At 53.9% G+C, this 26,110-nt stretch overlaps 1 protein-coding gene across 1 annotated transcript; it reads left to right on the top strand.

The window, feature by feature from the left end:
* The first annotated feature begins 12,637 nt into the window (after positions 1–12,637).
* On the top strand, positions 12,638–25,621 carry LOC123813919 (transmembrane protease serine 9-like). The gene is made up of 14 exons (XM_045831367.1): positions 12,638–12,704; positions 13,014–13,170; positions 13,319–13,460; positions 14,228–14,458; positions 15,016–15,160; positions 19,477–19,633; positions 19,935–20,076; positions 20,771–21,001; positions 21,165–21,351; positions 23,635–23,739; positions 24,222–24,378; positions 24,461–24,611; positions 24,778–25,038; positions 25,321–25,621. Exons 1-14 carry the CDS (start codon positions 12,638–12,640, stop codon positions 25,516–25,518), a joined length of 2,331 nt encoding a protein of 776 aa, XP_045687323.1. The 3' UTR covers positions 25,519–25,621.
* Positions 25,622–26,110: the final 489 nt, after the last annotated feature.

The following is a 26,110-nucleotide window of genomic DNA, read 5'->3' as shown; positions in this document are numbered from 1 at the left end:
GGACAATCACTCTTGGGTGCCTCCTGGGCCCGGGGGTGGGGGGGTGGGCAGCAGGAGCATGAAGAGGTGTCCTAGAGGAACTTCCTGAGAGCTTGAGGGTCTGGGGATATATCAGATCTGAGGGGGGGGGTCCTTCTTCTCATCAAGTCTGGTGGTGGAAATGGAGCAAGAGCCAACCGTGGTGGCACATTGCCCAGCTAGGGGTCTGTGCTTGAGTCTGGGGTGCTAGGGAGCCATGGAAGAGGTTAGAGCAGGCAAGAGGTGTTGAGCATGCTAGGTTGCTCCTCAGAGACTCACAAACTCCATATTCACCACAGCTCTACAGAAAGGGGGAGGACTGTGCATATCCCCCTTGTACAGATGGGAAAACTGAGGCACAGAGCAGGCAGTTTACTGCGGAACTCAAGGGGTTCGCCCCTTGGAGTGCATTATTGAAAAGTGAGACATGGTTGTCACAAGGTAGTTTTATTTACTTGCAGCCAGAGAACATGAGATTCCTATCCCAACCTCTTCCTCCCCAGAGGAGGCTTAGCCATTGCTTATATACACTATTTTGTCAATTGCATGTTGATTTCTTCTTTGCAGTTGGCTGCCCTTAAAAGGTTGGGTTCCTGTCAAGCTTATCCTGTTTACATCTGGTCTACAAAATACTGTGCTACATTTTAACATTTAGCAAGAATAGCATTTACTAAGAATGACCCAGACCTTGAGACCTTTGCCTTATCTAACACCCACAGAGATTTTGCACTCCTCATTCTGAAAGGAATTAGGGACGAGGGTCATACCTCTGTAACTGTTTTCTGAACATGGACTGAGTATGTTTTTGAGTTAGAAGAGTGAAATTCTCTGGCTGCCTAACTTATGAAGGTCTTGGGGTCCCCTAGGTTTTGTGATTTCTGAGCGCAGGAGGGCACAGAGAGCTCTGCTGTGACAGAAGACGTGAGGCAGAAGAGCTGAGGCAGAAGTAGGGGAGATCAAGGAGACCGAAATCCTGCCACTCATGAAGTCACACCCTGGTGGGGATCTAATGAGCAAGATGGAACAGAGTGACAGCTTTCTTAAGGACAAAGATGCCAGCAAGGGCAAATATTGGACTGCTGGGTCTGTCCAGCACTTTGAAGGACACTTCTGGGTAAGAAGTGACTCTACAGGAAGGGTGAGCTTAGTGGGTGAAGCACAGTAATTCCAGGATAGGGGGGAGAAGCACCAGATAGGACCGGTCAGTATCTCATGGTTTCTCAAGCGCAGTGATGATTGCTATGTGGCCAAGGGAAGAGCTGCACCTCGGCCTGGGAAGGGAGGACATCTTGGGAGGAAGCTCCAACACAGCCCTCTGAATCAGCAGTCTTGGGATAGTGCACCACAGAAAAGCCCCCGCTCCCACCCCACAATGGCAGGAGGCGCTCTCCAGGACTATAAATTCCCTGTGTGTATGTGCACTTCCGGTCCAACACGTGTGGCCACGCTGTTCAAGCCCACACAGCATGGGCCCTCTGTGTTCAGACACCCTAGTCATCACCTAGTCAGCCAGCTACGCAGCTGCAGTTCAGAGACTTAAACCCTTCTGGAATTCGGGATACAAGGAGCAAGTAACAGTCGCTTGCTACCTCTCTGTCACCCAAACCCCCTGCCCAGGAGGCACTGGAGTGAGCCTTGAGATGAGCGAATACTTGAGGTCTGTTTACCCCACTTTCCATCTTCAGCAGACTGTGGCTCCTTCCACCTCTTGTCCCCACTCGGGAAACACTGGGAGCTCAAGACTGAATGTGAAGACAGGCCTTGACTGGGGTGGCTCAGTTGCTGGGCTTCGTCCCCACAAAGCGAAAGGTCACCGGTTCATTTCCCAGTCGGGACTCGTGACTGGGTTGCAGCCCAGTCCTGGGTTGGGGGTGTGTGAGAGGCAACCATTGATGGTGTTCCCCTGGCATGTGGATGTTTCCCTCTTTCTCCCTCCTTTCCCCTCTCTCTAAAAATGAACAAATAAAATCTTTAAAAATAAATAAATAAAAGTGAAGACAGGAAACATCTGTGGGCACAGGTTGTACTGAAACGGGAGGAAAAGTAAAGACAGCCAGTGTTAATGCCACGAGGAGCTTCTCACAGGAGGCACTGCCAGCCTCACCTCTTCTCTCTGGCTAAGAATGTCCGTGTCAGCAGGGTCACCTCCTATTGCAGTGGCAGGTCCCAGTCTTCTTCTCAGTCCTCTGGCTTCTGGACTATTGGAGAAGAAGGGCTGAGAAGGCCCCTTCAAGGCTTGCCCCCCGACCCCTCAGTTCCCGGCAGATGGGACTCTGAGAGGCAGAGGACAGGACCAGGATCCTCAGTTTTAGATCTCAACTCGTATGCCACAATCCACACTCAATCTGCTGAAGGGAAGGTTCAGGCCCTGGCCAGGTAACATCATCCTAATACATCAAAGTTGCAGGTTTGATCCTCAGTCAGGGCGCATACAAGAAGCGGCCAATGAATGCATATATAAACGGAAAAACAAATCAGTGGGTTTTTTTCCCTGCTCTCTCTCACTCTCTAAAATCAATAAATAAAAAAATTAAAGGTTAGGGAGGTGTGGACTCCCTATACCTGTCTCCCTTCCAAATCACACACTAGCGCAGCAATATTCTGTCCCTAAACCTCCATGGCTGCCTGTGGCTACAACAAAACACTAGGCTGCTTCATCCAGGGTGAGTGCCTGGGCCAGCCCCTTCCATTGCCAGTCGGCAGACTCCCAAAGCCATAGGGGCGAGGGCCCAGGCTGAGTGGGGTCAAGTCCCCAAGGAGGAGAAAATAGCTTAAGAAGTACCTTGTCCTGCTTGTGGGTACAGAGAGCAAGCTCTCTCACCCCGACCTGCCTCACCCCCAGCTACCCCACAGCTTTGGAGGGCGGGGGGAGGCTAATGGGCCCAGAAAAGAAGCTGAGGTCTTACACATCTTCGGGACCTGAGTGGGCTCTCAGTGACCTCGACACCATCTCTGCTGCCGAATGGACAGGTAACCAGTAAATTGCTTCTTAAGTCCACTCTAAAACCTTACTATTTTAGCAATTCATTTCCCTGTGTCATTTTTACCTTCCTCCCATACCATGGGGCCAGGAAGCCCACATTTTTGCTTCTATGTCTCAAAACACAAACATGTGAGCCCTGGCCAAGTAGTTCTGTCGGTTACAGCATCGTCCCCGTTTGCTAAGTGTGCGGGTTTGACCTTGGGTCAGGGCACACACTAGAATCAACCAATGAATGCCTAAGTAAGTGGAACAACAAATCAATGTTTCTCTCTCCCTCTCTCTCAAAAATAAAAAATAACAACAGCAAGAAAACCTGTGATTGATTCCCCCTGCTTTGTGTTAAAGTCCAGGAAAACTGACTCAAACTATTTATTTATTTATGACATTTATTAACACTGGGGACAGTGAAACAAAGGAAGGGCTTAGGATAAAAGAAATAACAGAGGGGCCTTGGGGACAGTTTTAGAGGGTTAGTCCTGGACGAGCCCATTGCTCCCCTCATTGCCAAGTTTCCTGGCGACCCTTAGAGTTTAGGAGAGAGGCGTGCCTGTGGGGGAGGGCAAGGCATGGGCATGCTGCGGGGAGAGGGAGTGCGCTCAAACTGCATTTCTAAATCACAGCAGACTTTTCTCCTTTTCTTGCCCCAATCCAATCAGGTAATCTTAGTTTTGTTTAGTTTCCAGTACTCCTAGGATATTTGGTCTCTGTTACCATACCTGTGGTAAAATTTCCGAAATCACACTTGCTAACAGAATATCTCTTTATATCAATGAGACTATTTGAAGAGATGTGTCGTGTAACTTTTTAAAGGATTTTATTTATTTATTTTTAGTGAAAGAGGAAGAGAGGGAGAAACATCAATGTGTGGTTGCCTCTTGTGCGCGCCCCCACTGGGAACCTGGCTGGCAACCCAAGCATGCGCCCTGACTGGGAATCCAATCAACCCCTTGCTTCACAGGCTGGCGCTCAAACCACTGAGCCATGCCAGTCAGAGCTGCCATGTAATTTTTTAAAGATTTTATTTATTTTTAGAGAGAGGAGAAGGGAGGGAGAAAGTGAGGGGAAGGAACATCGATGTGACAGAGAAATATCCATTGGTCACCTCTTGTATGCACCTCAAGTGGGGACCAAACCGACAACCCAGGTATGTTTCCTGACCAAGAATCAAACCCAGGACTTTGGTTTACAGGACAATGCTCCAATCACCTGAGCCACACTGGCCAGGGTGCCATTCAGTCTTAATTGTCCCAGATCACTTCCCCTGGAAACCAGGAGCTCACTAGCTTGTCCTCCTCAGTGAAGGTGGTACAGCCTGCCTGATGGGAGCCTCGTGGTGGTTCAGGAAAGTGCTGCCGTGCAATGAATTCCCTTTGCCCGTGGAGCTCACCCTGGCTGCAGGTGTTCCAGAAAGTGCACTCCTTGGACGGAAGCAGGGTGGCAGTGGCTGGGGAGAAGCTTATGTGTGATCACTGAATGTTGAAACCTGAGGAAGCAAAGAAGCTGCACATAGAAAACAATGCCTCTTGCCTGGCTGAGTAGCTTAGTTGGTTAGAGCATCATTCCAATACGCCAAGGTCATACAGGGTCATTCAGTCCCGTCAAGACGCATACAGGAATCAACCAATGAATGCATAAATGAGCAGAAAACAAATCTATGTTTCTCTGTCTCTCCCTCTTTTCCAATCTCTTTCTCTAAAAAAAAAAATCAATCAATCAATCAATTAAAAAAAAACAATGCTTCTCGAATCCACAATAGAATCCCAGCCTGAAGCAAGGCTGCTTTAAACAGAACAAGCAGTCTCCTACCATGAACTTATTTGTTATATTTCTTTTTTTAAATAAATTACGTTTTTTCCAACCTTTAAGGAGACTGTAGCTATAGTATTTTTAAAGATTGTATTTGTTTATTTATAGAGAGGGGGGAAAGGAGGGAGAAAGAGGGTGGGGGAGAGAGAGAGAGGGAGAGAGAAACATCAATGTGTGAGAGATGCATCCATCAGCCTGCAACCCAGGCATGTGCCCTGACCAGGAATCGAGCCAGCGATGTTTTGGTTCGCAGTCCAGCACTCAATCCACTGAGCCACACCAGCCAGGACTATTTGTTATATTTCTTAATTTATTTAAAGTGTTTAATTTCTTTAAGTCAAATAAATAGTCTTTTTATCCATTTCTGAAGAATGCACCCGAAGAGGCTGCATTCAGGGATCGAATTGGAGCTCCCTGTAGCTGACACATTTACATATAAGACACACAAGGCAACCCCAAATGTACACACAAACAGCAAAATCTGTCTCCTTCAGGACAGACAATCAGACAGCTAGACCAGAGATGGTCCCCCAAGGGTGTCCTGGATTCTCCCACAGGAGTTTCTCAAGCCTCCAGAGTCAGACCTGTATCAGGCCCTGAATCTGCCATCTTGGAGATATTTCCTGCCCAACCAAACAAAAACCAAGAGCTCACCAGAACTGAAATTACCTTTCTAACAACCCTACACCCAAGACAGGAATAGAAACACTAATTAAAATGACCACAGGGGCTGACCCACCCGCCTGCCATTCAAAACCCTGAAAGAAACAGACGCAGGTGGCCATTCTGCTTTGCTGTCGAGGCGGCCAGGCAGCTGCTGCAGTGGGCAGCACAAGCGGGATTATCCCATAGAGCAGCTTCTCTGTCCAGTGGCCATGCAGGCAAGTCAGCCCCAGACGGGGTGCTGCTGCTGACTGCTCAGCTAAGCGTCCACACAAGGCCAAGAGGAAATCCTTTTAGAAGAGTCCCATCTGGAGTTGCCAGTTTGTTACTGAACTCAAGGGGTTCACCACTTGGGGTGCTCTATTAAAAAAGGAGACATGGTTGTCACAAGGTACTTTTATTCAATTGCAACAAGAAGACAGGAGGTTCATAACCAAAGCCTTGCCTTCTTAAAGAGAGGCTTAGCATCGATTATATGCACTATTTGGTCGATTACATGTTGATTTCTTTGCAGTTGGCTATGCTTGTGGAGTTGGGTTCCTATCAAATCCCTGTTTACAGCTGGTCTGCAAAATACTGTGCTACATTTTCACATTTAGCAAGAATACCCTTTAGTAAGAATGGCTCAGACCGTGAGACCCTTGTCCTATCTAACAAGTTGGCAGAGTCCAGGCAGGTTCCCGGAGCAGCTGTTCCCGGGCAGTGGAGACCTTGAGCAACTCTCCGTTTTCCACGAGGAGAGGCTGACCCCGTGCTAGGGGTGCTGCCAACAGCTGCGTTCCAGGCATAAGGGCAGCCCCGTCCCCAGGCACCCTCAGCAGCCCTGTCATGCCCGCACTCAGACTCCTGGTTCTGCTGGCCAGCCTGCTGGCAACTTCCAGGGCTGATAAGTGCCCACCCATGCCAGGCATGCTCGTCTCTGCTGGGGGTCCAGCTGCAGAGGGAAAGGCCCATGTGGGAGGGGACAGCAGCCCAGTCCTTGCTCTTCTGTACTTAAGGCTCAGGGAGGGAAAACGTCTTAGCCCATGCCACACAACCATGCTGTTTCCGAATAGTCCTCGAAGGAGTGTGCAGGGAACCTGGGGCCACGTGTCTTCTTAGGGAACGAGTTGGGTGAGGTGAGGAAAGCAGGGGTGGGTGTCCCTGCAGGAGTGGGGCTGGGACTAAGGAGCTACACATGTCCCACCCCCTGGCTCAGCCCCCACCTGTGGACATCGTTGGGAACAGAAGGCTGTCACAGGAGCTCCCCATTCCTGACCTGCTTTCAGCAGCAGGGACAGCACTTCTGCAGGTGTGCCCTGATCCACAGCTTTTAAGAGAGAGAGAGAGGGAGATATACAAATCCATGTCCCATTTATTTGTGCATTGGTTGCTTCTTGTATGTGCCCTGACCGGCAATCATACCCGCAAGCTTGGCATATCTGGTTGATGACCTAACCCACTGAGCTACCCGGCCACAGCTGTGGTAGGAATTATTGACTATTCGTTTTCTGTGGTGCAGGAACCGGGGGCCCAGAGAGGTCAAGTGACTTGGCCAGGATCCCACAGCAGCTTATTGCTCATACTGGGACTTGAGCTCAAACCACTTTATAGACCAGAATTCATTTCGCTGCCACTCTGGCTTCCCAGCTGGGCCCCCTGGGACTCCAGCCCCAGCTCCAACTTCTCCTGACTTGGTTTCCCTCCCCAGATGAAGGGTGTACCAGCAGCGTGCCGCTAGTAGCACTGCCCACCAGCTTCCAGGGGGATCCAAAGGTGTAGGGGACTTTCTTATTTTATTTTATCCTTTACTTTATTTATTTGAGAGAGAGAGAGAGAGAGAGAGAGAGAGAGAGAGAGAGAGAGAAGGGGAGAGGGAGAAAAACATTAATTTATTGTTCTGCCTCTTTATGTATTAATTTGTTGTTGCTTGTATGTGCCCTGACTGGGAATCAAACCCATGACCTTCATGTACTGGGACAATGTTCTAACCAACTGAGCTACCCAGCCAGTGTTGTAGAGGGCTTCTCTCCAGTTTCCCAAGGGTCTTCAATGTCACTGTGACCCCTTTGGACTAGTGTCACCCCAAAACGTGTGCAGTGGTGACCTCACCTGCCAGGGCAGCATCTGTCAGGTACAGGCTGGGACAATCTGGCATGGGCTCCCCCACGGTGGGAGGAGGGATCTTGAGAGGTAATGAGTTCCCTGTGGTGGGTGAGAGCAAGGCCAGGACAAGGGCCCCTGGACTGAGTATGGAATTAGACCTGGATGATGAATATTCGAGCATTTTTAGCAGCATGAGAGCACATGGGGTTGAAACAAGGTTTGAGGGTTGCAGGAGAAAGGCTGAAGCTATGGTGGCAGCCACCAGCTCGTTTGTTCTGTGATGGGAGCAGAGTGCATGGGGCTGGGCCTGGGGGTGCCCTCACTGGTCTGCCACCCATCCAGGGTGATGGGGGCACCTAATCTGCAACAGCTGGGCACGTGGTGTGGCCTCCTTCTCAATGGAGCCTGGTTGGAGGGGCCCCAACTTTTTGCCCCTGTGGCACTCTTCTGAGACTGGATCAATTCTGTTTTAAACCCCTTGCTGGACCAGCACTGGCCGGAGGAGCCCCGCGCTGAGCCCTTGGGGAGATGGCATGTGACCTCCTACCTCCGGGCCTGTCCCCCACACACACCCCAGCCTGTGCGGTTAGGACCCTGATAAAGAAGCCATCCCCGTTCTCTCTGCACCTGGCCTCTGCTTTGCCAGATTGGCGGGGGCCGGGGGCAGGGGGCAGGAAGCAACGAGCATTTACTGGCAGAGTGGCCTCCACTCGCTGAACTCACTCACAGCCCTGAGAGCCAGGGCTTGTCATCATCCTACCTGACAGGGAGCACCGAGGCTGGGAAAGCTTGGGTGACTCACCGAGGCCGCACAGCCAGTGTGGGATCTGAACCCAAATCTGTGAGATTCTAAGCCCCCTTAACCACCTGTCATTTTGGTCAAGAATATATTGTGCAGCAAAGGCAAAAGGCACACGAGACACTGGCCAAAGAGTGTTTGCCACTGGATTCACAGAAAACTAATATGCCTACTACAGGGAGCGCTAAACATAACTGTTAAATAATAAATAACAATTATGCTGTTGGCTTTCGGCTTGGAGGTGAAGGTGCAACTTCCTTCGGTCGTCCGGAATCCAGGTTCATCCCACACCAGCCGCCTCCACCATATTGCCGAAGTTCAGCCCCTGAGAGATCAGTCATCTACCTGAGGCGCACTGGTGGGGAAGTCAGTGCCACATCCTCCCTGGCCCCCAAGGTTGGCTGGGCCTGTCTCCAAAACACAGCTGGTGATGACATTGCCAAAGCAACCGGCGATGGGAAGGGTCTGAGGCTCACAGTGAAACTGACCATTCAGAGCAGACAGGCCCAGACTGAGGCAGTGCCTTCTGCCTCTGCCCTGATCATCAAAGCCCTCCGAGAACCGCCACGAGACAGAAAGAAGCAAGAAATCATTAAGCACAGTGGAAATATCACTTTGATGGATCATCAACATCGCCCAACAGAGGCAGTGCAGATCTTCAGCTAGAGAGCTCTCCGGGACCACTAAAGAGATCCGGAGACCGCCCAGGCTGCAGGCTGCTGTGTCGATGGCCGCCGCCCCCATGACATCACAGGTGACATCGACAGTGGTGCAGTGGAGTGCCTGGCCAGTTAAGAACTACAAAGGAAGATACTTCAATTAAAGATCACTTGACAACCAAAAAAATTCTATATAAAAATTATGTATGCATAGAATTATATTATATAATGTAGTTTGTTAAAATAAATTTTTATTAGCCCTGGCTGGTGTAGCTCAGTGGATTGAGTGCCATCCTGCAAACCAAAGGGTTGCTGGTTCGATTCCCAGTCAGGACACATGCCTGGGTGGCAGGCCAGGTCCCCAGTAGGGGGTGTGCGAGAGGCAGCCACACATTGATGTTTCTCTCCCTCTCTTTCCCCCTCCCTTCCCCTCAGTCTAAAAATAAATAAACAAAATCTTTTAAAAAATAAAATGTATATATTTAAAAATATATAGTGGAATATAGTTATGATTAAAATATGAAGAGCACTTAAAATCAGTAAGAAAGAAACAGTCCAGTAGTACAAAAATGGGTAAAGGAGATTAGCGGTGCACAGCAAAGAAACACAAAGGAATCTTGTATGGAAACACCTTCACCTTCATTCATTATATTAGAAATACAAGCAAACTTTCTCAAGGATACCATTTTTTCAAGCTACGAAATGTGCACAAGCCACGGTGTTTGAGAACTCTTTGCGTGTCCACCTCGGTGGACAGGCAACTGGGACGCCTCTGGCAGAGGTGGATCTTGGGCATCAGAGCTAACAGCACCACCCTGGGGGTTTGCCTCCCCTGTCACTTGGCATTGTGCAGATGACAAGGGTGCAAAGAGTGTTCCTGCCACACGTCTAGAAGGAAAAGAGACTGAAAACAACTCAGTGTCCTCAGGAGGAGACCACAAAATGCACAAAGTCTGGTTCAGCCAGTGGGGAATATTATGCAGCTTTGTAAAAATTGGGGGCACCCTGCTCACTGACCCAAGGGGTCTTTACGAGACAGCGGGGACACTGGAAGACCCCAGGGCAGAATAATGTATGTGCATGTGTGAGGGGCACATTCTCATGTGCCCATCGGAGTCCTGAGGAGTCCAAGAGAATCAGTCAGTTTACCCGGGTGTGAGGGTCAGGGGTGCGAGAGACTGTCCAGTCTTTGCAGTGGGGAGCTTTTTACTCAGCTTTCAGATGGTTGAACCATGTGAGGGTGGGAATTAAATTTAAAAATCAGTACTAAGTTGAAGAAGAGCAGTATACCTGTTTGGGCTGCAGGGAGCCCCTGAACGGGTGCCACACTGCATTTTAGGGGAGCACCAGTGCTGCTGATCTGAGTTGCTAGAGGCGCCCCCCCAACCATGGAATGGGCCATGGACCGCCTGGGGTTCCAGGCGTGTGGACAGTCATATGTGCCACGGCCTGCAAAGGCCTTGGACCCCTGGACAGTACGAAGGGGGCTGCAGCTACACCCCAACTGCATGGTAGGAGGCTCTGTGGGACCCCACTGCCCCCGCCCCAAGTGTGGGCGATCCCAAAGCTACCCACTGCCCCCTGGAAGCCCCCGATGCTCACCTAGACTGACAGGCCACCGTGGTTATTTGCATTGCCATCAGACCACTTTGTGCACGGGCGACTGAGGCCCAGAGGGGAACGTCAGAGGCTCAGGAGGCTAAACCAGTCCAGGGGCCTGACCAGAGCTTGAAGAGGTGGAGCCACTGCCTGCTTGTGGTTCAGACGGGGAAACTGACCCACGGTGTTGGGGTCCAAGAGCATATGGTCTCCCAGCTTGGAGCCTCCCAATACTCAAAAAAGAGTACTTTCCTTTTTTAAGGAGAGGAGAGGAAAAAAGAGAGACAGACAGAGACAGAGACACTAAAGCTGCACTTCCCGCTCCCTCCCTCTCCCTCCGTGCTAGAGTCCTGGTGACTCAACAAACCTAGCTTCCCTCCCCTGAGGCCGTTGCCTGTTAAGCCACCCACAGTTGGAGTGGGAAAGGGCCAGGCAACAGCTTCCAGCCCCCACTTCCCCTCCACCTGCCAACTGAACCCTCAGAGGGTCCAGGGCATTCCCTCCTGTTACACCCCCAGGCTCTCCACAGCCCCCACCCCCAGCCAGGAGCTTTCCCACCCCAGCATCCCGCCTCCCTCGGCCTCCAGGCAACCCCCACCCCTGCATTCACCTGCCTGCCCCCCAGGCCTCCGTGTGATGCATGCCTGGAGCAGAGTGCTTGGAGAGGAGGACCCCAGATCCTCCAGGGGAGCTCCCCCTTAGTGAGTGAGTTATCTAGCAGGCTGTGTGTGTGTGTGTGTGTGTGTGTGTGTGTTTCTTTTTCTTTTTTGGTTAAAGCTTTGTTGAAATACACTTTATGAACTATACAACTTGCCTATACAACAATTCAGTGGCATTTGGTGCATTCACAATGTTGCGTAACCACCACCTCTATATAGTTCCAGAACATTCCATCACTTCAAAAAGAAACCCTCATCCCCATCAGCAGTTGCTCTCCAAACCCCTCCCCCAGACCCTGACAACCAACCACTAACCCATTTCCTGTCTCTGGACTTGCCTGTCCTGGACATTTCACACAAATGGAATCAAACAGTATTTGTCCTTTTGTGTCTGGCTTCTCTCACCGAGTGTCGTGTTTCCAGGGCTCATCCATATTGCAGCAAGTGTCAGCGCCTCATTCCTTTAACCCCTGGGTCCAGGCAGTCCACGGGCCCCAGGAGACTCCGTGTTCAGTAACCGTCTGACTGCGGAGGTCCTGGGAGGCTGTACACATTTAAATATACAGCCTGAGTGGGACAGAGTGGGGAGGCGACTCCCAGATGCTGGGGCCGCCTGGTTTACTCTGTCTCACCACTGGGATTTATTCTGGTATCTACCATGAGCAGTGAGTGAGCTCAGATTTCCCCCAAACAATCAACCAGGGTTCCTGCACTCTGTATCCTGGGGGTCAGAGGAGCAGATCTTCTCCATGGGGAGCCATCCTGGGCATTGGGGTGGGGGGGGGGAGCGGGGGGATTGAGGATGTCCCTTGCCCCACACACTTGATACCAGAGGCATCCCCACTCCTGATAACCACAGATGTCCCCAGACAGGGTCCCCTCGGGGAACAATGACCCGGGTAAGAACAATGAATCCATATGGGTCTTAGAAGGGCACATGGTTCTGTTGCCCCCACTCCTTTTTCCTGTCCTTTCCTGTCCCCAAGACTGAGGCTTACCCCAGCGCCTGGACATGCTGGCCACAGTCCACTTTGCTCAGGACACAGGGACCCCATGGGGAGAGTCATAGAGAGTGGTGTGTGCCCCTCTGAGGACTGTGTCATTGCTGCCCCTTGTCCAGGAGACCCAGGTATGGGATGGGCTGGGGACAGCTTCTCATACTCTGAGGGGGGCGGGGCTCAGACTGTGAGCCTAACACTCCCTGTCTTCCTGGAATGTGGTTCAACACCCTCAACTCCCTGTGCACCCAAAGTTGAAAGGAGGAAGTGAGGACGCCCAGTCCTGGCATGGGGAAACCCCAACGGCCTCTGGGCATGGGCTATAAGAGCTGGTGGGCAGGCAAGGGACCCTGAGCTCCCACCCAACCATGACCCACAGCCAGCAGTACTCCGGCCCTGCCCTGGCCCTCATCTTGCTGGCCATGCTGCTGGGCGGTGAGTGGGCCACACGTTCTTCCGCCTGTCTAGCCAGGCCCCGCTCATTCTGAGAATACCCACCCCTGATGGCCAGCCCAATGCCCTCACTGCACAGAGAGGAAGACTGAAGCAGGACCAGGGCAGGGCCCATCTGCTGCTTAGGATGAACGCCTCAGAGGGAGGGAAGGACAGCTCTGGGATATTCAACTCAGTCTCTCCATCTATAAAACGGGCAGAGACCACTGCTTCTCTCCCGGGGAGGTGGGTAGGGGTGGGTGCAGCAGGGACACGTGACTGTCACTGATGACTGGTGCCCCTCATCCTCAGGTGCGGCATGGGCTTCAGAGATCGTGGGTGGGCGGGAAGCCCAGCCTCATTCACGGCCCTACGTGGCATCACTGCAGATAATGGACAGCCACTTCTGTGGGGGCACCTTGATCCACCCGAGGTTCGTGCTGACCGCGGCTCACTGCCTAGAAAACACGTGAGTACCCAGTGGACCTGCCCGAGGTCTGAGGGTGAGGCTCAGCCCTGCCCTGGGTCTGAGGGGGCTGTCACCAAGGGAGCTGAACTCTGGGCCTCAGGATGCCCGTAAGGGACCAAGTGATGAGTGCCCTGCCCTGACCCCGCAGACCCCAGACCCTGGTGAATGTGGTGCTTGGGGCCCACAACTTGCGGAATATTGAGCCCAGCCAACAGCGGTTCAACGTCACCCGTCAGTTTTCCAACAACTATAACTCAGAGCAGAATCTCAATGACATCCTCCTCCTGCAGGTGCGTAGTTGGGGCCCGCAGGATCTATAGGATCCCTTTGTTCATCTTCAGCAAACATGCATTGAGCACCTACTGTATGCCAGGCCCCTGCACGTGCTGGGACAGAGCCTGGTACATAGTAGGCCTGATGAGAAGAGAAAACCATTCAGACAATAACCCCACAAAGGGTTGCTCCACCTGCCTCCAGGCCTTTGCCCTGGCCATGCCTCCTGCCTGGCACCCATCCATCTGACATCCTCACCTCCAACTTCAGCACCCGCTTTGCCTCAGCAAGAGCTCCCCTCACCCTACTGGAAAGACAGCCACCCCTCCCCATATACGTCTCACCATCTTAGCATTTCCCTTGGCTATAAGTCTGTTGTCCTCCTGGCTTCTCCACCTCCCCAGATGATCACCTGAGGGCAGAGGTAGTATCCCAAGGGCTTAGCAGAAGGCCAAGCACACAGTTAGCACTCAATAAGTGCTTTGTAAGCAAATAAATGCCACAGTGACAAAGGCTACAGAGGGGAGGTCCATGATGTCAGAGAATGTAAAACTGAGCTCTGGTAGGGTTTGGAGGGTCAATCAGAGCAGGCTCCCTAGAGGAGGTGACCCCTGTGGTCGAACCTGAGAGTGAGTGGGAGGGGTCAGGCAGAGGGAGCAGTATGTACAAAGGCCCCAGAGGAGGCACAGGACGGGTGGTCAGGACATGAACAAATGTGAGAAGGTGGTGGCAATGGGGTCTAGAGACAGGTTCTCACTTCCTACATGCCTTTGCTTTGCTCCAGCTGGACCGCCCTGCCAACCTCAACGCTCAGGTTGCAGTTGCCCAGCTGCCCGAGCAGGACCAGCTGGTGCCCCATGGCACCCAGTGCCTGGCCATGGGCTGGGGCCGCCTGGGCACCCGTGCACCATTGGCCCACACTCTGCAGGAGCTGAACGTCACCGTGGTCACCTTCCTATGTCGGCCACACAATGTGTGCACCTTCGTGCCCCGTCGAAAAGCAGGCATCTGCTTTGTACGTATCCGCCTGGCTCGCAGTGCCCTGAACCAAGTTTGCATGACCGGAGGGACCTCCTGAAAGGCTGGGGCTGCTCTGGAGCAGAGGAGAGGCTTCAGGAACTGGCCACAGGAGGGAGGGTGGGCAGGTGGCCGGAATGCAAACCCACACCCTCCTCACTGAGCAGCACAGGTGTGCCTCACTCCCCATCTGGAAGAGGAGCACACCCATCAGGGGGGCTCAGCAGAACAGCCTTCACTGCTGCAGGCACAGAGAGGGCGCTCAGGTCATACCTGGTGGCCTTCATGGGTCTAGGAACTTTCCCATCCTGGGGCCCCCTCTCAGACCCTGTGGAAGTGGGGGTGACTAGCCCAGCCTCGTTCCAGGAGTCCAGGTACATGGCCCGAGGCCAATAAATGCTCACTTTCCTTTGGAATGGCCTCCCTCTGTCCACTTGTCCACATGTCGGACTGGAAGCATTCTACCACTAACTAGCATCAGGCTGCCACTAGCTACACTTTCCCTGACGGAGCCACACCCAGGGCGACTGACCACCCTGTCCTCGCTCTTTCCAGGGAGACTCTGGTGGCCCATTGATCTGTGACGGTGTCCTCCAGGCCGTGGACTCCTTCCTGATCCGGGAGTGTGCCACGGGCCTGTTCCCTGACTTCTTCGCTCGTGTGGCCCTCTACGTGGACTGGATCCAGTCCGTGCTGAGAAGTGTGGGGGAGGAGGGCAGCCCCTGAGCCACTTGCTCCAGATGGCCCTCACAGGGGCCAGGACCAGGGAACAAGCTCTAACTGGGGGCAGGGGGCTGTGCCCAGCCTCACGGTGACATCAATAAAAATCGAAACCCTCCTTTGGCTCCTGTCTGTCCTTCCCATGAGGGGGTATGTGGGGGGGAGCAGCCAAGGGCCCCCAGCACCCCAGGCCCCAGGCCCCAGACTCTGCACGGGGGTGTGGAGCAGAAGCCTGGAAGCTGGTGGAGGGCCCAGGTCACAGTATGTCCCATGCCTCCAATGCCCGTAGATGTGGGTTCTAATCCAGCCCTGCCAGTGTGACCCTGGGCAAGTTGATGCCCATCTTTGCGTCTCAGTTTCTTCATCTGGAAAAGGGAGCTACCACAGACATTTCCCAGAACCAATGAAGGAGCCCCACCTGTTCTTCAGGGATGCGGGTGTCGTGTCTGGCTCTGTGTCTCCAGCTTGGGGCTTCTCATATGACCAGGCTGTCATAACTTGGAGTGCCCAGGGCCTGTGGGTTTCCTGACCCAGTCAAGGGCAGGCAGAATGGCTATTAGGGAGGCTTCCTGGAGGAGGCGGCAATGCCTGATGTGAGGAGAAGCGCCCCAGGCAGAGGCACATCAAGCAAAGAGGAACAGGAAGGCATGCGGTGTGGCTGGAATGGAGAGTCAGGGGGTAGAATAGGAAAGTTCAGGGACGTGGCAGAGCATGCAGGCCCACAGACATGAACTGGGTGGGCTTAGAGGAAAGGCCTGAGGCCGGGAGGAGGTAGAGGTCATTGGCCAGCAGGTGAGTAGCCATGGGAACGAGGCTCCGAAGGAGGTCCCAACTGCTCAAGGGACAAACCAGAGCTGGAAGGCAGCTCTTCCCTCATCAGTTTGTTCTGCCACCACCTGGTGCCATGTGCAGATTCGAGCGAGAGTGACAACGCTCAGGCCTGCGCCCTTTTGTATCTTTTACACCTCGTCCCCTGGGCCGTGTTACCAGGGACAAATGTGTGCGGGGACAGGGGACATGGCTGGGTCCTGGGAAATGTGCATGATGGGTGTCAGGGGCCCGCTGGGCACTCCCTGCATTTCCCACCGCCCGAGGTGGGGAAGGGGTTTCTGTAAAAACCCCACAGCATCAGGGGTAGAGAGTGGTTTGCTAGAGGGAATGTTGGGAACAGAAAGACCCACCAAACACAGCCACGGGTGTTTTCTGGTTTCCGTGGGCTTGCCAGTGAGAGGTGACTCAGGGAAGCGCCGCACAGCAAAGATCAGGTCCAAGAGAGGGAGCTGAGGATGGGGCCTGGGGACGCTGGGTGGATCCAAGAAAGGACAAACCCATGGGAATAACAAGCAGGATGATCAGCAATTTGGGAGGCCTGCGGGGTGGTGAGGGGCTCCCCGGGAAGCCCCATGGAGGGGCATCTATGCTGCTGGGGACCACTCTCTGCAGCTCAGGGGTCCCCGGCCTCCAGGTCGGGGGAGATGCTCAAGTCATTGTCTCCTCTCTGGGGCGTAACTCAGGCCTATACAGTGCGAACGTCTTGCTTGGAAGGCTCACTACAGTATCGCCAGTGTCACCGGTACTCTGATCGCAAATTATAAGCCTAGCATTTGCCTCCCAGCCTATACCCGCCAGGCAGTCAGCACCTTGCCCCGCTGGGGGTGATTCAGGGTTAATAAGCCCTCTGGGACATCACTTTCTAATCTAAAAACTTCACAAATTAATCCAATCCTTGAGACAATCCTATGCAATGGAGCCTATTATTATAGCTTCCCTTTTACAGATGAGGAAACTGAGGCACAGATGGGTTAAGTCTGTGATCTGAAATTATGTAGTGGGCAAGTGGCCAAGCCAGAAGGAACCCAGAGTTGATATGCTTGACCACTATGAGATGTGTGAACATAGTATACATACAGGTGGTGCTCAATAAATGCAGCTTTGGTTAAATGGGGTCTTCCTACCTAAGCCAGCCCCCACCCCCAAGATATAGCGTTCTCCACTCTCCCATCTCCAGATTGGAAACAGGGCTGTCTATGCAGTAGGTGCTTACTGAGTACTTTATGATAAATTTAACACAATGGGGTGGGGACCCTGCCAAGTAGGGAGAGGGGCAGGATTGGCTGATGTGCATGTGAAGAAGGGGGAGATGAAGGGCAGACACTGAGTGCCTACTATGTGCCAGGTTCTGGGGGAGCACAGCTGTCATCCCCACTGATGAGGTGTGGGGGTTCGCTTGCCCGTGGCCGCGTGTGGAAGGGAGCCCAGGGGCAAACGGGACTCAGCCCCAGCTCCGGTGTCCTCAGCGCCCCCACCGCTTGTCCCTGCAGATAGATCCGTTGGTTCCCTCCCCTGAGCCCTGTTCCAGGTCAGGAAAACGTTGCTTCTTGCGACAGCCTTGGCTACAGCCGTTGCAGCTGGAGCATTCTGGGGGAGGTGGGAAGAGGAACAGGGCCATCGGGTGGGGGGCTGAGCCCTGGGGCCCCTTCTTTATTGCTTTGGTCTGAGTTCTTCCACAGCCCCAGGCAGCAGCTTCGGTGGACGTCCATGGTCCAGCCCCTAGGTCTGGCAGGATTCCTTTCCCAGGCCAGAAAGGGGACCTGCCAAGCTCAAGGGGGCGGGGGAATGAGAGGAGCTCTTCCTCAGAATCTTTGCTGGGGACCAGAGACTCATGAGGGCCCAGGTGGGAATGCGCTCCCCACTGTGAGCTACAGCAGAAGGGGCACTGGAAGGCCAGGCCTGGAGAGGGAGACCCAAGACCTAGGGAGGTGGGCATCGAATCACCAGCCAGCTGTGAATTGCGGGGCCTGAGTTTAAACCCCCACTTGCTCACCATGTCGCTGGGTAGGAACTCACGGGGGAGGCCTCGTTGTGCCTCAGTTTCCTCATCTCAAATGGGGATCCAGCCCTGGCTGGGTGACTCAGTTGGTTTGGCGTCATCTCATACACCAAAAGGTTGTGGGTTCCATCCCCAGTTGGGGTGGGTACAAGAGGCAACCGATTGATGTTTCTCTCACATCAGTGTTTCACTCTCTCCTTCTTTATCTCTCTAAAAAATGAATAAACATGTCCTCAAGTGAGGGTTTAGAAAAATCAAATAAGGACCTAGCAGGCCCCCATCCCCCTGTAAAATGTCAGGACAGCTCTGGGTGCACCGTCATTATTACAGTGCCGTGGGTAAGCCAAGGCATGTGGGGGAACCCAGCCGGCGTTCTTTGGGCCTAAGGTGGCCAGGTTTAGCAAAAATACAGGACACCCAGTTAAATTTGAATGTCAGATAAACAATGACTAACTTTCTAGATAAGTACAATATTTGGGACACAGTTATACTGAAAAAAAAAAGCCTCAAACAAAACCTCGCAGACACAGAAATCAGCATGGTGGTCACCAGAGGGAAGGCGGCTGCGGGAAACCAAAGGATAAAGGGGTTCAAGCATATGGTGATGGAGGAAGATTTGACTTTGGGTGGTGGGAACACAATGCAATGCACAGAGGATGTATCATAGAATTGTACGCTTGAAACATAATTGTATTGACCAATGCCACCCCAAAAATGTAACTAAAAAGAAAAAATATTGTTTATCTGACTTTCAAATTTGTGCCCTGAATTTCATGTGGAGCCAGTCTAGGCCCCAGCACACACCACCCCACGCTGCCCACTGCTCTTCCCATCATCGCCTCCATCCGTTCCTAGGGGTGGAGAGAGGAAGTGGGGACACCTGGCCCCTCCATGGGGCAATGCAACGGTCCCCAGGCTTCAGGCTATAAGAAGGCCAGGTGGGCACAGGGGACAGAGACACCGGAGCCCCCGCCTCACCATGGCCCAAAGCTGCAGACCCTTCGGCCCTGCCCTTGCTTTCATCCTGCTGACCCTGCTGCTGGGTGGTGAGTGGCTCCACATGTCTGCCCGTCAGTCTGTCCCTGGGAACCCATTCCTGCCTCTTGACTGTGCCCTTGACCCAAGTGGCCCCTTCATCCTCATGGAGGGGGAGGCCGGGGTAGGTAGACCCATTTTCAGAGGAGGAGACTGACGTCAAGAGTGGTGAGGAGCCCAGAGCCCAGAGCGACCGGGAAGTAAGGTCACTGGGCATGCTCCGGGAGCTGTAAAGCCAAGTTGGGTCCAGATACAGCTGTGCCCTGGCAGGGGTGTTGCAGGCCCCCCCTTCCTTTCTGTGCCTCAGCTGGCAAAAAGCATGTGAGGAGCCCTTGACCCATGGGTTCTTGGTGGGGGTTCAAGGGCTAACCAGCCCGGTGGGGTGGGTCTCCTCCACGGCACTCACCAACCCCACCCCTGAATGTCCCCAGGCTCCGTGCTGGCCTCTGAGATCGTGGGTGGCCGGCAGGCCAGGCCCCATGCATGGCCCTTCATGGTGTCCCTACAGCGGCGCGGAACCCACTTCTGTGGTGGCACTCTAGTGGCCCAGAACTTTGTCATGTCAGCCGCCCACTGTGTGAATAACAGGTAAGTGACCCCCGAGCACACCTTCCCCCTTCAGGCCCTCTTTTTCCACTTCGGTCAAACCTGGGTGGGGAGCTAGGGGTTGGGGAGTGAGACCAGGGCCTGGGCTCCTCCAGGGAGCCCCCATTAATTCATCTTCTCCACCAGGCCCAAGTGGCCGCATTCAGCCAAGGGGCCCAAGGCCCTGTCCCAGAGGGCGAGGCACCTCATGGGAATGGGGAGAGTCTCGACTGAGCTCTGGAGCCTCTCTGCCACCCTCAAAGTGCAGAGCCACCCCGAATCGCCTGCGCTCACTTTGTCACAGAGACTTCCAGACGGTGCGGGTGGTGCTGGGCGCACACAACCTGGGGAGGCCTGAGTCCACCCGGCAGGTGTTCAGCATCCAGCAAGTCTTCGAAAACGGCTTCGACCGCCAGAGGCTGCTGAATGACATCGTGATTCTACAGGTGCGGGGCTGGCTGGGCAGACAAGGGACGCTCCAGGGGTAAGGAAGGGATGCCCAAGCAGGTGCAAAGGCCCAGGGGTCTGAGGCTTGCAGAGGGCAAGGAAGAGGCTATGGGCCGGGGGTTCATCTGGCTCTAACTGGCCAGGTCATCCCTGTGCCTCGGTGTCCGGCTGTGTAAACTGGGAAAGAAGCCCCACCTGGCAGGACTGTGCAGCAAGGGAACACAAGGATGCAGAGAGATCTGAACAGTTGTCTGCTACCAGACTGTTGTGACTCTTCGTGCCCTGCGGCCAAGGGCAGGGACAGTCCCTGTCTTTGTGAAATGGGCCAAACTTCCCCACATTCAGACTGCTGGGAGACGAGAGAGAGAAACCTTCCCTTCCCACTGTGCGTGGAGTTACGATTATTCTCTGTAATGTCCTAGAACCAGGGTTTTCTTGTCCTTGGGGTTGCCCGCAGCTTGGTGTATCAGGTCCCTACTGCTTATTACACTCAAGAAATGTCCAGGGTCACCCTGAGCCACTTGCTCCTACTTCACAGATGGGGAAACAGAGGCTCGGGATGGGGAACATCTTGGAGGGTGGGCATCCTACTCCACAGAATCCCAGAACCACCGTGGGGCCTCAGATGGGAAAATGGACCCGGAGAGGGGACAGCCCCATGTGACTCTTTGGTTCTCTCCCTGTCCACCGCAGCTCAACGGGTCAGCCACCATCAATGCCAACGTGCAGGTGGCCAGGCTGCCTGCGCAGGGCCAAGGCGTGGAGAGTGGGGTGCAGTGCGTGGCCATGGGGTGGGGCAAGCTGGGCATGAACCGGCCAGCAGCCAGAGTCCTACAGGAGCTCAACGTGACTGTGGTGTCATTCCTCTGCCGCCCCACAAACGTGTGCACGCTGGTGCAGCGCCGGCGGGCCGGCATCTGCTTCGTAAGTATCTGCAATCCCCCTCTCAGCCCCCACCCCACTCCCACCTGGGCTGCAGCAACCGGGACTGCAAGCCAGACTCCAGGGAGGACTTCACAACCCTGAAAGGAAGTGGATGGAGGGCTCTGGAAACATAGCTCCTAACCTCCCCTGGTTCTTTGTGCAGGGGGACTCCGGTGGGCCCCTGATCTGCAACGGACTGATCCACGGGATCGACTCCTTCATCAGGGGAGTCTGTGGCTCTGGCTACTTCCCAGATTCCTTTGCCGCCGTGGCACAGTACGCAGACTGGATAAACTCCATCATCCGCCGCCATGATGCCCACCCTCAACTCCACCCCAGGGACCCTGCGAGTAGGACCTTCTAGAAAGGACTTCCCTGGTCACCCCACCTCACCTGCCCCTCACCAGGCCCATCTCATGGTGCACTATGCAGCATCTGGCACAATAAAAACCCTCTCTGTTTTGTAGGAAGTGTCTGGGTGTTTGTTGGTTGTGCAATTGAAGATTGAATGTAGTCAGGAGAGTGTCTTGGACATCTCACCAGTATGCTGCCACCAGGGGGCAGCAAAGCCAGTCCATTGGGGTAAGAAGCTTCTTCCCTACCTGCCGTAAAAGGATGCCAGTTGCCACTTCTGGTTTCCCTCCCATAAAACCCACTTACACGTGGTGACAAAGCACTGCGGCAGGTGTTTGCTGAGCACTGACCAGGTGTGGAAATCATTCTCGGTCTTTGCTAGTGTTGGAGCTCTCCTTGGCCCCTGAGGCAGGCCCCACCAGTGTGGTTTTACAGATGAGAAAGTGGAGTGCAGAGAATGAAGCCGTTCTCAGGAGCCTGGGTTTGAGTCCCAGCTCTGACTTTTGGCAACTTGGTGGCTATCTCTGAACCTCTGTTTCCCTGTGGGGAGGAGTGAGCTGCTGTCTAGGACGGGTGCAACCAAGGATTGGGGTCTCACTAGGGGACAAAGACAAGCCCTCCCCCACCTCTCCAGACTTTTGCTCTGACAAGGGAGTGGGGGAGCAAAGCAGATGATCCCCAAGGCATCCCCCAGTCCTGGTGGAAGTTGCTGTCCTGGGGCATGTGACTGACTTGTACCCCTCTTCTGCCTCTGGGGCCATGGGTGGGGACCACAGCAGACATGGCCTCTGCCATCATGCAGCTTATAGTCTGGCGGTGGGGGAAGAAATAGTCACCTGAACCAGCAAATGAACAGTAATGATGCCCACCACACACACCACAGGTGTGGAATAAATCTCCTTCCCTCTCTGTCCCCCGGCCCCAAATCCCCTCCCTGGGGACGGAAGTTCAGTCACCTGGGTCCCCTCAGGGCCTTTGCCTTGGCTGTTTCCTCTGCCTGCCCATTCTTCCTGCAGGCTGTCCCCTTATCCAGCCTTCCCCCAAGTGCCACCTGCTCAGAAATGTGACCATCTTTTTCCACTTAATACTATACCCAGGGGTCTTCCCACATCCTCACAGGATATGCGGATGTTCGGGGTTATTTACTGAACCACCCCATTGTTCTAAGTCGTTTCCAGATTATGTTGCAATTTTGAATACTCTTACATAATCTGGATTCCAAATCCTCATGGGCTTTTGTTCAGAACTTCTGATTTTAATTAGGAAACATGTTAGGATCTAACAGATCACATTTACTTTCTATTCAGTATATATGAAATAATCTGCTGTGAGGGGGAAAAAAAGGAGGGGAAAACATCATGCATTGTTCCCACTGGGGATATCCACGGCCTGCCCCACTCTTCTGGTTCCAGTGCCTGCCCCCACGGGTTCATGAGACACTGACCCACCATTTCCACCTTACAGGTTCTGCTCCTCAGAACCTTCCATCCCCTGGCAGGTTGGTTTGAGACAGAGCAGATGATCCAAGCTCAGCCAATCAGAAGCAGCCTAGAGACATTGACTAGAGTGATACGGAATCAGGAGAGGAGCCCATTGAGCCACTGGGCTGAATCTGGGTTTCCTGGGCCATCACAGGGGAGACTGGTGAGGAGAGAAGCCATCAAGGAGGAAGGGGACAACCAGAGGCAGAGACCTAACATTGTTCAAGGTGCCTGGATCAAGCCACACCTGAAGGCAGACTCTGAACTTTCCATTTAAATTTCCTTATTGCAGACACAGTCTTTCCAGCTGCCCCTACACACCACATTTTCAACATTCTACTTGTTGGAGTGTCAGGCCCCAGAGCCACAGCACTGGGGGACAAAAGGTATAGGGTGGCCTCCCCACCCCCACCCAATTTCTTCTCCAAGTTGGAAGAGAAAGACAATGAAGGAAGGTACAGAAAACGAGGAAATCGGTTGTTTATAAACCAGCCTCCAACAGCTGTTGTGAAACTTGAGGGCTGGAAGGACACTCTTGTGAGGCTGGGCTGGGGGACTGGGGTGGGTCCATCCCTCTGCTCTGCTCCTGCATTCTGAGGGGCTGCTCCCCACATCAAGGCCAGCCCTGGGCCAGGTACAGTGAGGCAGGAGGCACCCCTGACAGTGCAAAGTCCAGCAGGAGATAACCCCACCCTGAGGAGGGTGGGAGCAGAGGAGGGCTCCCCTTCACCCACCTGGGCAACTGCCCATTGGGCAGATGGGGACTGTTGGAGCCGCCCCACCTTCCACTCTCATAAGAGTGCCCCAGGCCCCGCCTGGGGCAGTGTCAAGGCCACAGCAGCAGCATGGCAGATCTCTCAGTGCACCTGGCAGCTCTGATCCTCCTAGGAGCGGCCCTATGTGGTGAGAGTGGACCTGGGGCTGGGGTGACAGCAGGGGCCACCAGCCTGCAGGGCAGTCAGCCGGTCCCCCCCACATCAAACAGGACTGTCTCCCAGTCCTACTATGTGGGCAGACATGGGGCAGTGTCCAGACGAATGGAAGGATCTGAAAGTTCATGAATTCTCAAAACCTGCATCTGGAATGTGAGCTTTCCTCACAGTGAGAACATGCAGTCCTACAACGGAAACTGGCGGCTGGTGTGTTCAGTGGATGGCAGGAGTGCTGGTTTGGTCTGTCCTGCTTTTCTTGTTTAAATCAAAGCTGTTAGGCTCTGTGTATATTGTTACCAGGCATCTGAGCTTCTGAGTTTGTGACCCTGGGGTGTGGGGATCCAGTGATGGAATTCCTGGTCTGAGGGGGACTGGAGAGGGTGGTGCACGGGGCCTCTGATGGCTGGGCTGCAGTCATCTGGGGAGTCCTCACACCCCCCTGCCTACACCTAGTGGCACAGCCCCGCGGCCGGATCCTGGGAGGCAGCCAGGCCAAGCCCCACGAGCGGCCCTACATGGCCTCGGTGCAGGTGAACGGCACACATGTGTGCGGCGGTTTCCTGGTGACGGAGCGGTGGGTGCTGAGCGCAGCACACTGCCTGGAGCATGTGTGAGTGGTGGTGGGAAACAGAGCAGGGAAGGGGTGGGAGGGGGGCGACACGGATCTGACGTGGACCCTGCCCCACACCCAGGAACACCAATGAGACCTTGGTGCAGGTGCTCCTGGGCGCACACTCGCTGTCACAACCTGAGCCCTCCAAGCAGCTGTACGATGTGATCCGAGCAGTGCCCCACCCAGACAGCCGGCTGGACACCATCGACCACGACCTCCTTCTGCTGCAGGTCTGCCAAGTCCAGCCTCAGTCGCTCCTGCTGCGTGCCCCCCACCATCCCGCGCCTCCCAACCCCGATGCCCGCCTTCCCCCAACCCCGTCCCACCGAGTCTAGCCTAGCCCTTCCTGCTATATGCCCTCCTGCGACCCTGATGCCCGCCTCTCCCCACCCCCAGCTCTCTGAGAATGCCACTCTGGGCCCCGCCGTGAAGCCCCTGCCCTGGCAGCAAGAGGACCGAGATGTGGCGGGTGGCACGCTGTGCGACGTGGCCGGTTGGGGCGTGATCAATCACTCGGGCCGAAAGCCCGACCTCCTGCAGTACTTGCTCCTGCCGGTGATCAACCGTACCATCTGCAACCTGCGCAAGTACCACGACGGCACCGTCACTGAGCGCATGATGTGTGCTGAGAGCAAACGAAACATGGACAGCTGCAAGGTGTGGGGTGGAGCAGAGGGTGGAACAGAGGGAGGGGCACTGGAGTGTCATGTGGGAGTGCAGGGCCCGCAGAATAGACAGCTGAGAGCCGGGAAGCAGAGCCTTTGGTGGGTGGGGCTTGCAGTAGTGGGTAGGGCCTGGGGAGATTGACAAGCGAGGGAGCAGGTTTGAACTGGAGGGAGGAGCAGGAATTGCAGTGGGACACCAAAGGCACGATGCATGGGTAGGAAGGGAGGGGCTACGGAGTGGGAGTGCCCCCACCTAACGGCACTGTCCACACAGGGCGACTCTGGGGGCCCGCTGGTGTGCAACGGCGTGGCTGAGGGCGTGGTCACCTCGGGATCCCGTGTGTGTGGCAACCCCAAGAAGCCCGGCATCTATACTCGTGTAGGAAGCTACACCGCCTGGATCAACAGCGTGATGGCTGGGGACGTGACCACCTGGGGAAAACCTGAAGGGCCGGGTCCCAAGGAGCAATGAAGTCATTGACTCCTGCATCTGGTCAGACTTCACTTTTATTTTATTCCCTTTCCATCGTGTTTATTCATTTGTTTTTGTTTTAAGATTCTACGTATAAGTGAAATCATGTGGTACTTCTCTGACTTATTTCACTTAGAATAATACACTCTAGTTCCATCCATATTGTTGCAATAAATTTCATTCTTTCTCATGGCTGAGTAATATTCCAGAGTGTATAGGTACCACATTTCCCCTATCCGTTCGTCTGTTGATGAACACTTAGGTTGCTTGCATGTCTTGGCTATTGTAAATAACGCTGCAGTGAACATAGAAATGCAAAAGTCCTCAGATAAAAACCCAGAAGTGGAATTACAGGATCATAGGGAAGCTCTATTTTTAATTATTTGAGGAACCTCCATACTGTTTTCCATAGTGACTGCATCAATTTACAATCCCACCAAAAACACGAGGGTTCCCTTTTCTCTACATCCTCACCAACACTTGTTGTTTGTTGACTTACTGATGACGGCCATTCTGACAGGTGTGAGGCGGTGTCTCACTGTGGTTTTGATTTGCATTTCCCTGGTGATTAGTGACATTGAGTATCTGTATG

This window comes from Phyllostomus hastatus, unplaced genomic scaffold (genome assembly GCF_019186645.2).
Source record: "Phyllostomus hastatus isolate PE091 unplaced genomic scaffold, TTU_PhHast_1.1 phas_contig_159, whole genome shotgun sequence".
In the NCBI taxonomy this organism is placed as follows: Eukaryota; Metazoa; Chordata; class Mammalia; order Chiroptera; family Phyllostomidae; genus Phyllostomus; species Phyllostomus hastatus.
Note: the sequence above shows the minus strand (reverse complement) of the source record. Positions and strands in the feature narration are given on the sequence as shown.

Excerpts from the sequence above, each read along its gene's own strand:
- LOC123813919 (XM_045831367.1), top strand. The coding sequence starts at position 12,638 with ATGACCCACAGCCAGCAGTACTCCGGCCCTGCCCTGGCCCTCATCTTG. Across the intron at positions 21,352-23,634 it reads CCACCCCAGGGACCCTGCGA|AGTGCCCCAGGCCCCGCCTG; the intron begins GTAGGACCTTCT and ends CACTCTCATAAG. Across the intron at positions 25,039-25,320 it reads GAAACATGGACAGCTGCAAG|GGCGACTCTGGGGGCCCGCT; the intron begins GTGTGGGGTGGA and ends CTGTCCACACAG.